The sequence below is a fragment of the Hibiscus syriacus genome, unplaced genomic scaffold (genome assembly GCF_006381635.1).
Source record: "Hibiscus syriacus cultivar Baekdansim isolate YM2019G1 unplaced genomic scaffold, ASM638163v2 tig00015905_pilon, whole genome shotgun sequence".
NCBI classification, from domain to species: domain Eukaryota; kingdom Viridiplantae; phylum Streptophyta; class Magnoliopsida; order Malvales; family Malvaceae; genus Hibiscus; species Hibiscus syriacus.
The window spans coordinates 58,157-70,738 of NW_024062373.1; the positions used below are offsets into that span (position 1 = coordinate 58,157).

At 35.2% G+C, this 12,582-nt stretch overlaps 1 protein-coding gene across 1 annotated transcript; it reads left to right on the plus strand.

Moving 5' to 3' along the window:
• The first annotated feature begins 650 nt into the window (after nt 1-650).
• On the plus strand, nt 651-1,578 carry LOC120208046 (60S acidic ribosomal protein P1-like). The gene is made up of 3 exons (XM_039207415.1): nt 651-732; nt 798-893; nt 1,011-1,578. The coding sequence occupies exons 2-3, from the start codon at nt 825-827 to the stop codon at nt 1,170-1,172; spliced, it is 231 nt and encodes a 76-aa protein (XP_039063346.1). The 5' UTR covers nt 651-732; nt 798-824; the 3' UTR covers nt 1,173-1,578.
• The last annotated feature ends 11,004 nt before the right edge of the window (nt 1,579-12,582 follow it).

Sequence of the window (12,582 nt, forward strand, 5' to 3'; positions counted from 1 at the left end):
AAGTATTTCTATTATTTTTAACAAATATTCAATAAATAAATCATATTTTTACTTCTGATTCAAACTTTAAATTCTATCATTTACGACGATATATAAGCGACTAAGTACCGATTTTGGGCGTTGTGAGGGGTGTTTACCCTTCCCCGTACGTAACCGACTCCCGAATCCGTTTAAATGAATCTTTGGTAACACAGACCGAATCTTGTCTTAAAAAATGATTTTTCTTAAAATTGTTTTAAAAGACGTTTTTAGGTATTCGACCTACCTAACCCAAAGGTCGATGGCGACTCTTTTCAATTTTATTCAAATCCATTCAAAATCACCAAATTTTCTAAATTAAAGTCATAATTGTTTTTAAAAATAATATTTAATTGTTTTACAAAAAAAAAATGGTTATGACACTACTATTTGAACCTAAGACTTCTTTAACCACTAATACCTTCAATTACATGTTTTTAGTTAATGTCAACTTTTTGTGTTATGATTCGTTTTGTTATACATAATTTTATAATTTTAGCATATAATTCAAATTTATATTTATAAAATTTTACGTCCGGCCCAAAAGAAAGTAAAGCCCAAAGAAAGCAAATCTTTTGACCCAGTTTTTAAACCAAAAACCCTAGACCTCTCTGTATCTGGATTTTCGCTACATATAATCCTTCTTTCCGATTCCGATTGTCTGAGATCTCAACGCCGGCAAACAATCATCGCAGCCCAAATCCTAGCGCCAAGGTATGCTAGCCCTCAATCTATTTTCTTAATTTTCATTTCAGCTAAAATGAAAGCTTGATTCGCAGATTTACTGTTTAATAATCTTGAATACAATGGCCACCGTCGAAATCGCTTGCACTTACGCTGCCTTGATCCTCCACGACGATGGAATCCCAGCCACCGTATGTTGAATATAATGGTTTTTTTTCAGTGTATTTGTTACTATTTCCATTTTTGTGTTTTTTCCTCGTCATTTATTCATTTTTTCTTTCTTATTTTATGTTTTAAAAACACTGTAGGCCGAGAAGATTGCTACTTTGGTGGAGGCGGCGAACGTGAGCGTTGAATCATACTGGCCAAGTCTTTTCGCCAAGTTCCTCGAGAGGTCAACGTCGATAGCCCCTTTGTGGGTTAAAGCAATGAAAGATGAGATTCAAGCTTTGGAAAGCAATCATACCTAGTCTTTGGTTCTTTTGTCTTATGGTCATCTTCTCATTGCTTGTTAATGGGTCTATAAAGTGAAGTATAAGACCTATGGTGAAGTTGAGAGGTTCAAGACACGTTTGGCTGCAAAGGGCTTCACTCAAAGGGAAAGGATTGACTATACAAACACTTTCTCCCCTGTCACCAAAATGGTTATTGTTCGAACCATTCTCTCTCTTGCAGCTGCTCTTGGCCGGTCATTACATCAAATGGATGTATACAATGCTTTTTGCAAGGTGATTTAGCTGAGGAGATTTACATGCATTTGCCTCCAGGGTTTAGCAGCCAGGGGTATGGTCAAGTGTGTAGGCTGCATAAATAAATTTATGGACTAAAAAAGTCTTCTAGACAATGGAACTTGAAGTTGTCTAAAGCACTGTTAGCTGCTGGTTATCAGTAGAGAAAGTTTGACTACTCCATGTTTACAAAAAATGAAGGTGACAAGCTGGTAGCTTTGTTGATTTATGTAGATGATTTATTGATTGCTGGAAATGTTGACAGCATGATCAGTGAGTTAAAGTCAACTTTAAATCTGAACTTATAGATGAAAGATCTTGGAGAATTAAAGTACTTCCTTGGATTTGAAGTTCTAAGATAAAAAGAAGGGATTTTGTTATGTCAAAAGAAATATGTTATGGAACTTATAGAGGAAACTGGTTTAGGGGGAGCTAAACCTGTTGCAACTCCACTTGAACAAAATTTAAGGCTTACCACTATTGAATATGACAAAGGGTAACAACAAGAAACTAATGATTTGGAGTTGAAGGACAAGACTGTCTATCAAAGATTGATAGCCAAGTTGATTTATTTAACACATGCAATGCCTGATATTACCTTTGCAATGCAATAATTAAGCCAATTTTTGCAGCAACCAAAGGAGTCACACTTGAAAAAGAAGCATTGAGGGTGCTAAGGTATTTGAAGAAGGCTCCACGCAAGGATTGTTGTTCAGCAACTGGAAATTTGGAACTCACAACCTTTTGTGATTCAGACTGGGCTACATGTCCAGTAACAAGGGAATCAGTCTTGGATTTTTGCATCAAATTGGGTGATTCACTGATATCTTGGAAGTCTAAAAAACAGAGCATTACAGCTCGTTTATCAGCTGAGGCTGAATACAAGAGCATGAAAGCTGCAGTTGCAGATATATTTTGGTTGACAGGTTTACTAGAAAGTCCGGGGATAAAGGAAGTTCAACCAGTAAAGTTGTTCAGTGACAGTAAAGTTGCTCTTCAAATAGCATCAAACCCTGTTTTCCATGAGAGGGCCAAACACATTGAGATTGATTGCCATTTTGTTAGAGAAAACAAATTCAACTAGGATTGATCAAAACTTACCATGTAGCCTTTGGGGAGCAGCTGGCAGACATTCTAACAAAAGCTTTAGGAATTCAGCAGTATAAGTACTTGATGTGCAAGTTAGGGTTGGAGACATTTTTGAACCCCCAACTCGAGAGGGAGTGTAGAGAATGTAACAATAATTAGTTCCAAGTAGTTACTTTAACATGTTGTAGTTAGTTAGTTAAATAGTTGATTTATTGTTTTCATTATAAAAACAATATTGTCCATATCATTTAGTAATGAGAAACTGAGGTGTTTTTCACGTGCTCTATTCTTAACAATTATAATAAAGTTTATTACAGAAAAACCAAAATAAATGGGTAACAAAGGGTCTGAATTTGAGACCCATGGTCAAGGAAACAAATGATGAACCATTAAGCCAGGTTAATAACTTATATTTCATATTCGTAAATGCTTAATATATATATCTCAACTTAAATTTAAATATTAAATTAAATACTTATTAATTTTCAAAAAGTATATTTTATTTTTATTTTGATTAAAAATATATTTTACTTTTATCTTTTAACTTAAAAATATATATTATTATTAGTTTAACTTAAAAAATATATTTTATTTTTATCTTAAACAATATATTTTATTTTTATCTATATTTTTAAAAATATTTTTCTCTATTTTATTAGAATTCAACATTAAAAATATATTTTATTTTTATCTTAAATTATTAAATATAATTTTATTCTTATCTTAACTTAAAAAAATATATGTTATTTTTATCTTAATTTTTAAATAAAATATTTTATTTTTATATTAGTTTAAAAGTATCAAAAAAATATTATATGGTGTTATGGTAATTGTAGTGAAGAGATGGAAAATTTCCCAGAGCCAATCGTTAGGAAGAAAAAAAAATCAGAGATGTTTGTGACTACTAAATTATCACTCATTTTCATATTGACCGTTTATGTTTTGATTTGATCAATGAGGCCACTCAATTATTTAAATGCTTCAATCAAGCTACCATCGACTGCTAATTTTTAACGTAAATGATGACGTGTCAGTTAATACAATTAGCATAACTATATATTATATACTTTATATTTACAAATTTAATTGACATGTCAATATGTGATTGAAATATTTTATTTATTAATTTTAATTATTTAATTAAATGATTTTTCTATCCAACCAATGTCACCACTAAATTGAAGTGAAAATAAAGGGAATGTATTTGGACTTGTAATGAATAGAACCAACAAGAAGATTAAACAGCTCAGCACCCAAACTAATGGGCCAAATGTCCCTAATGGTTTTCAATTGCAACAAATTGTATTTGTCTTTTAAAAGCTTGTTATTGATCAAAAAATGTAGAAATGAAAAAAAAAATAGAATTAGAACCTACACAACTTATAAAATAAAAGACAACATAAATAATTAAAAAATATAATATTTTAAATTGTAATTAATGAAAGTTTTAAAATGAAAATAAAAATAAATTTTTATATTTTAAAATTAAATTTAAAATATAATTTAAAAATATAAAAAATGAATTATAAAATATTAAAAAATAAAAAATAAATTTAAAATTTAAAATTTAAGGTTTTCAATAATATTTTTATATTTAAGATCTACATGGGTGACCACCTAATTGGTATTAAAATATAAATTGTAAAATTAAATATATAAAATATTAAATTTAGTTCTAAAATAAAAAAATTATTTTTATTGTAAATCTTCAATTAATTACAATTTAATATATATATATATATATAATATAATGTATTTTAGTATAAATAAAATATTATATTTGTTTAATTGTTTATATGCTCTTTTACTTTATAATTTGTAGTAAATTTTAATTTTTTTTATTTCTGTTTTTGACCTTTCATAAAATTCTAAAAGATTGATAAAATCTGTTGTAATTTTTAAAGAGAAAATAATCTCAGTGACCAAAAATCCCATATAATATACGATTTTAACCAACTTTTTCCGGATTTGCCAAAATGACCAACAAAATCGCAATGCGATCGCTAATTCGCAACGCGATCTCCATTATCGCAAATTCGCGTTGCATTTTCGCAATGCGATAGTTGAAAATCGCGTTGCGATGGTCTACAGTATCGTTGCGATTTTCCCAATTCGCAATGCGAATAAGTAAATCGCAACGCGAATTGGGAAAATCGCAATGCGATACTTACTATCGCAATGCGATAATACAAAATCGCAACGAGATACTTACTTTCGCAACGCGATACTGACTTTCGCAACGCGATTTACATAGCGCCATTCGTATTAACGCGTATTTTTTTTTCAAATTCCAAACACGTATTTTTTCTTAATAAATCGGAAAATGAACCGTCCACAGTAATCGCAACTCATAACCTCAAACCCAAAAACACAACACTCAGTCCCATCTCCATCTCTCACTCTCTACGGCGAAATCCGTACCCATCTCCGAAGATTTCCGTCCCCATCGGCGAAATCCCTCACAACCATTCACAGTCAAAAATCCCTCACAATCATTCAGAAATGGAAAATCAACCTACGAGGGTTAGTTTTTTTTATTTTTATTTTGAAATTTTTGCATTATTTTAGGTTTTTCATATTGAGATTGATGATAAGTTTACTGGTAATTTCAACAATAGATTAACCATTTCACTTAGATTTCTTATTAAATTCATTCGATTGCTGCCAATACTGCTAAACTGTTTAGCCTGTGAAGTTAGTATTTGTCTTTGCTTTGTCTTTTGGTTGAAGTAATGCAGAAGAAGAATAGTTTCGAGAATGAAAATCGCAACGCGGAAATAACTATCGCAACGCGAAATAAAAATCGCAACGCGAAACCAAAATCGCATTGCGATTTTCATTTCGCGTTGCGATTTTTATTTCGCGGTTGCGATTTTCATTTCGCGTTGCGATTGTCTGGTCGCGATAGTCATTTCGCTTTGCGATTCTCATTATCTCGTTGCGATTTTCATTTCAACCAAAAGACAAAAACAGTGTTGCAAATTTTAGTTTCAAGAATAAACTACTATTTATGTTTATTGTTTTGTTTTTGGTATATCTTGACAGTGTAATATTGGTATATCTAACTTGGTATGTTTATTATTTTTTGTAGAAATTTTTTCGGCTTCATTGACATTAAGGAATAAAGTTAGCCTAGCCACTACAATTGCTTCGAAGCTTTCACCTGCACAAAGAAAATTGTTTGAAGAAACCTGCTTCGGGCCATGGCTGAGAGTACAGCATCCGGGTGGAGATGCTAGTTTGACCCATTTGTGGCTTCAGACCATGACTAGCGATCTACCCGACAGTATACAACGTGGTGAGGAAGAGATATGGTTTCATTTTCCACCGGCGTATACTTGTTTTGGGCGGAAGGAGTTCTGCTTAATCACTGGTCTACGATTCGGACACGATGATGTAGGCCGGTACACTCGTCATATCACCCGCCCATCATGGTTATCCAGGGTTTTTCCTGATGAGTCAATAGAGAAGCCGAACTTACACGTCGACGACATGAAGAAATTGTTTAATAAGAAAGATGGTTTTACTCGGATGAATGACGTCGATGTTGTCCGAGTATGCCTTCTACTACTTTTGTATGCCGGCTTTCTAGGCAGAGAGGCCAGACAACCTATTCCTCATGAGCTAATATTATTGGTAGAGGACCTAAATGCATGGAATCTGTTTCCGTGGGGTTCGTATATATGGAAAGCTACCTGGACTAAGTTGTCGTCTGCCTTTGATGACCGCAAAAGTTTGCGGGGCGATGGGTCGAAATACACTTTGTCAGGCTTTGTTTGGGCCTTTAAGGTAAGAATTTCTATATAATGTTTTCAAAATTATAATTAATTATTTAACAATTACTAATGTTTGTTATTATATTGTTTGTAGATTTGGATATTCGAGGCTTTCCCCAGCATGCGGACATATGCATTAAAATTCTCAGATGATATTCCTAGGGCTATTTCCTGGAAGAGGAAACGTATGTTGGATTGGGAAGACTTAATACCATATGCGACAATAAATAATGTAAGTTAACACAAATACTATCATATATAAACAAGTTATTAATAGTAGACGTTTAACTTTGTTTAGTTTTTATTATATTTTTAGGAGGCCAACACTCCATTAATGAGACTGACACCCACGGAGGCTGAGCTTGCCACTGATTGGTGGCAAGCTAGTCAGCGTTTTTTTGATGGCACGAATGATGAGAAGCCTCCACTTCCTCCACTTCGAGAGCCATCACCTCACCCAGAGCCATCACCTGATCGACCCGACTATACACCTCTACAACGAGAGCCATCACCTATCCCGTCACATCATCGAGTCTCTTCTCCACCATCACCTCATGATAGGCGACCGACAAAGATGCCACGACTTCTATCTCCCTGTTCTCCACCTCCACGGGATGAGTCAAGGGAGTTACGTGATGAGGTCAATGCCTTGCGTGAGGAGATCGGTACTCTACGCGATAACGATGGTGCATGGCGTGTGGAGGTGTCTACTTTACGTGGTGAGGTTGCCGCTCTACGTGAGATGGTAGTATCGTTGCAGAATGAGGTTCATACTCTACGCAACGAGGTAAGTTTAAGATTTTCCATATTTAACTTGATGATAAATTTACTCGTAATTTCACTTAAATTAACCATTTCACTTAGATTGCTTAGTAAATTTATTCGGTTGCTGCCAAAACTGCTAAACTTTTTACTTTAACACTGTGAAGTTAGTATTTGTCTTTGTTTTGTCTTTTGGTTGAAAGTCTGAAATATATTTATCTTTGTTTTCACTGTTTAAATATCATGTCTGTTTATTTACTGATATTTGTATTTTTATTTAGCGGACCGATAAGGTGGATGCTTTACGTCGGGTTTTTCTTGCACGACAGAGTTCACACATCAGACGGCGTGCACGTGCTATTAAGTCTCCGTATACCCCAATAGTGCGAAGACACCGCAAGAAGAAGCCCGACTCGCCTATCATCCCTCGAGAGTCCACTCCTATCGTTGAAGAGGCCCCTATCATTCCTCGAGAGTCCCCTCCCACCGTTCAAGAGGCCAATGTCATCGTTGAAGAGGTCCCTCCCACCATTCAAGAGCCCGATTCACATGGCGTCATATATAGGATTCTTGAGAAACCCTCTGACGTGCCGGACATGATGGATTCAAGTTGGCTCTCGTATGAGTTACCGGCCCGTACCATACCGGTATCTGAAGAGGAAAGGAAACAACTACCGGACACAATTCTGGATAACACCCTTTGGGCTAAGACCGCAGTTGATTTTTATCTACATGAGCGAAGCCAGGGGTGTTTCACTGACATATGCAAGCTCAATGATGATATCTATTTGTTTCTTGATCGGTCTTGGTGGGGCGTATTATTAGGGGTCGAAGACAATGGCTATTTCGATGGAGGGGTAAGTCTTATATTTTTCTTATATTTTCATTTGATTAATTTGTTTAAAAATTAATGTAATTCACTAATATATGTATTTTTTTGTAAAACAACATATCGATGCGTGGGTGTCACGTCTACTAATAATTAGGAAACTTAAGGAAAATAAAAGAAATACACGGTATACAATAATGCCGACGGCTTTTAACGCAGTTCACTTGAAGAATCAACGAGATGAATCATTTGCGTTGGGCAATGGACAAGCTAAACTTTATCCTGCATGGTGGGAGGTCGATAAGGTTAGTGTTTATTTTAGATTGAGTTTAAAGGTATTCATAAATAAGTGCGCAAATGAATGAATTATTACTTATGATTGCAGGTGTTTATCCCTGTTTTGGAACGTAACCATTGGCTTCTCGTCGAGCTTCAGATCCCATCCCTTAAGGCAATAGTATATGACAGCATGATAAATTACATATCATTGGCTGATTTAAGAGATATTATTAAGGGATGGAGCTCTTATTTGGCTAAATACTTGGATGCGATAAATTATTGGACTCGTTCTGGAAACAAGAAGCCAAAGAAGCTCAATATTACAGTTAGCAGAGACGAGACTGCACCACAACAAACGAAAGGACCCAGAGGGGATTGTGGTCCTCTCGTATGCTTGGCGTTGGACCGTTTGATCACAGGAAGTATAAAGTATCTACCTCCCACCGATATAGATAGAGCTGCAGTAGGCTTGTGGTTTCGACATTATATGGCTAGATCGATATATACGAGACGCTGCCTACCTGCATCCGCGTTATAAAATGTCCATAAACAATTGGTATGTTTATAGGCTTGTGGTTTGAAAATGTTTGGTTAAGTACCTAGAATTCAATAATTTGCTGTTTGTAGGTTTTAGATGTGTAAAAAGTGTTGTTTGAGCAAATGTTTGGTTTATGCAGGTTAATCTCAGAAGTGAGCTGCGTGAAAATGATGTATGGCTGCAAAAGTTGATTCAATAGTATAAGTGTTATTTTCTCTAATAATGATTGCTTATTTTTTTTGTTTAATTGATTTGTAAAAGGTGATTTGTAAAAGTTGATTTGTTTAATTGATGTTAACATAATTCTTATTTGTGCTTGTTTAATTGATTGAAATGTAATGGTTGATTTTGTTGATTTCAATCTGCATTATGTTTGAAGGAAAAAAGTACTATCGCAATGCGAAATGAAAATCGCAACGAGAGAATCGCAACGCGAAAATGAAAATCGCAACGCGAAATTAAATTCGCGTTGCGATTTTCATTTCGCATTGCGATTCCCTCGTTGCGATTTTCATTTCGCATTGCGAAATTAGCGTTGCGATTTTCATTTCGCATTGCGATTCTCTCGTTGCGATTTTTATTTCGCATTGTGATAGTAATTTCCGCGTTGCGATGGACATTAAGATGATTGCCTATTAAGTGATAACAAGGAACAGATCATAGCAATTTTCAAACTCAAGTTACTAATACATGCCTAACTGAAAATGTTAAAAGTTCACACATAAAATCTACATAATACAACGTTTGCATTTAAAAATCACCTAAGTTAACAGTCCCAAAAGGTGAAGCCAGTTGTGATTGGGATTTTAAAGATGATTGTGATTTTGATTGCCTTTTTCTTGACACCATATGAGCTTTGGATTTTGATGATGATCCATATTTTGGTAGAGGAAAAGATGATTGTGATGGCACTGGTGATCTACATGTCAACCTTGTATGACCACTTTCCTTGCATCGACTACATGTCGATCTCTTCTTCTCTTCACCCTTAGACGGTATACGATCGTGACTTTTTGGTCGGCCAGGTAGCCTTCTGTCCATGGCTGGTGGCAAAACTGTTTGTAAGTCATCTGGTATGTCCCACTCAGAAGGATGTGAAATAGGGTAGACAATCTCGGCATAAGTCTGTCGATATACTTCTGTAGTGTAGCAATCCATAGCGTATGTGCTTGAATCATCTTGGTTTAGATGAAGAGAAACTTTTATAACATGGCCACATGGATAACCAGATGTTTGTCATTTCATACAACTACACGTCCTTGCATTTAGATCGACAAGCCCATTTAAGTTATTATCCAGTACTTCAAACAAAGTGTTTGAACATGGTTCAACTCTCCATGACGTTGACTTCACAACACGTTTCGTTATCTTTTTTTCAGTCCATGGTGTAACACGATGTTCCAATGTTCCTGTAAATTTAAATAAATAATACTTAGTAAAATATATGATAAGTTACGAATTCAAAGAAATAATACCTGCATGGTTTCTTTTCTTGTAGTACCACTGTTGAATAGAGGCTCGAAAAAACTCCATTAACATAGTAATGGGTAATTTCCGGGAATGATGCACTATTAGACGTCTTAAACAGTTTATATGCTTATTGAAATCCACTTCCCGATAAGCCTTTACAGCCTTCCAGTATGTCCATTTGTGCTTTTTTATACCAGCAAACCTTGATTTTAGATTTCTATACAAATGAACACCACAAAGTCCATGAAAAGCATCTGGGAAACACCTTCTAACAGCGTTGTCAATTGAGTTTGCCCTATCGGATATGATTGTCAGATTGCTAATAGGACCTATGCAATCCCTAAGATGCCCCATAAACCATGTCCATGAATCAGAGGTTTCAGATTTGCCAACCCCGTAAGCTATTGGCAATATCCCATTGTTAGCATCCATGGCTACTGCTAATAAGTTTACTCCAAGGTATCGACCTTTCAAATGTGCTCCGTCAACTATAATAACTGGGCGCATGCAAGTAATAAACGAACGAATCTACAAAATAATATACACAAGAAATATAATCATTTAAATGTGAAATGCATGTAACTAACAGAAATGAGTCAACAGAATTATATTGATTTACTAACCGCAGCACCAATGGCGATAAACAGCAACTCAAAGCGTCCATCTCTATCTGTTTTGATATGAGTTACCGACCCAGGATTTTTCAGCTTTAAATTGTGACAATAAGCCGGCAGTTGGGCAAACGATGCTTCTGGCGACCCCCTCAACAATTCCAAGGCATAACAATTGGCTCTCCAAGCTTGAGAATATGATATACTAATCTTGAACCGAGCATTCATGTCAGTCATAATTTCATGTCCCCGATATACCCTGCCATTCAAAAACATTAACTCAGCCAGAAAACCACCCAACACCTTTTTGTTTGCCTGTCTATGGTGAGGAAAAACTTGGGTTCTTGAACATGTATGTTTATCAATAAAAGTCCTAACTTGAAATATTACGCAATCTTTTATCCTCTTTACAATCATACGCCACGTACAGTTTTTGTCAATCGTACACCTTGTTTCGAAACGATCTTTGCTTGATTTGTTAACTTTTAGTTGATAGCCATCTTCCACACATTTCGTATACAAAGCTATCTTCAAGTCTTCCTTTGTATCAAAACAATCATTTTTCTTGATACGAATAACTTTTGTGTAACAATCAACTGCTTTCTTTGCCAACTCTTCTTCCGGTAACTGAAGTAATTCTGGTATATTCCAGTTATACTCCCGTGGCATTTTCTTTTCTTCGGGGACTTTTTCTTCTTCAGGATTATATGAATTACAGAATGGATGTTCAACATGTTCATTCACAGTCGTAACTTCCTCCTCATTATCATCAACAACATCTTCCTCGGCAACGGGTGTTTCATCATCAAAATTCGGGTATTGACCAATATCAAAATCATTACACGCAGGGTCTATTTCTTCTTCTGAAACATCATCAAAATTCGTGTATTGACCAATATCAAAGTCCGGGTATTGACCAAGATCAAATTTCGAATACTGACTAGTACTCACAATTTTTTCTCTTGGCTCATCATCGTCTAATTGGTCAATACGAAAACCGGAATTTGGTGCTGAAAGTTGATTTGGATTTGGATTAGAGAAAGGCTGTGGGTTTTTTGACCCACTTAGTTGATTACTACCCGCTACTGACCCAACAATACTACTTCTAGGTTCAACAACATACAATGTAACATCATCACTTGAAACATTAATATAAGCAATGAATCGTTCAACATCTTCATTGTCGGTTAACAAATAAACTTTACCATTTCTCTGATAAGATAGCCTAAATCCACTTAGGGGCTCTAAATTCAATTTCTTTGAAACACGTAACATTAGGGTTTCATAAGTTAACTTCTTTAATGACAGTTTTAGTTGAAGATTCATGGGTAAAGGCATATATTGTAAAACACCATGAACATTCTCCCATGACCCTCCAAAACACAAATCTATCCAAACATGATCAACATTAGATGATTTCATGGTTGTAACTAAACAAACGAGATGCGAAACTAAGACCTGTTGTCGGATGGGGAAGGATGTCATTGGATATTTGAACGAATGTCGCCGGAGAGAGTGATAGATGGAGATGGAATGAGTTGCGATTTAGGGATTTAGGTTATGAGTTGTTGCTGCTGCGTATATATATACACTCAAAATTTAGCTTGCGAAACTAAAACCTGTTGCGAACTTTGAAACTCGCATTGCGAGTCAGAATCGCGTTGCGAAAGGCAATCATTTGACCATCGCAATGCGCAATGCGAAATGCAAATCGCAACGATAGAATCGCAATGCGAAATGAAAAAGGCAACGAGGATTAACATGCATAAACTTTTAACAATTATTATTGAATTCTAGG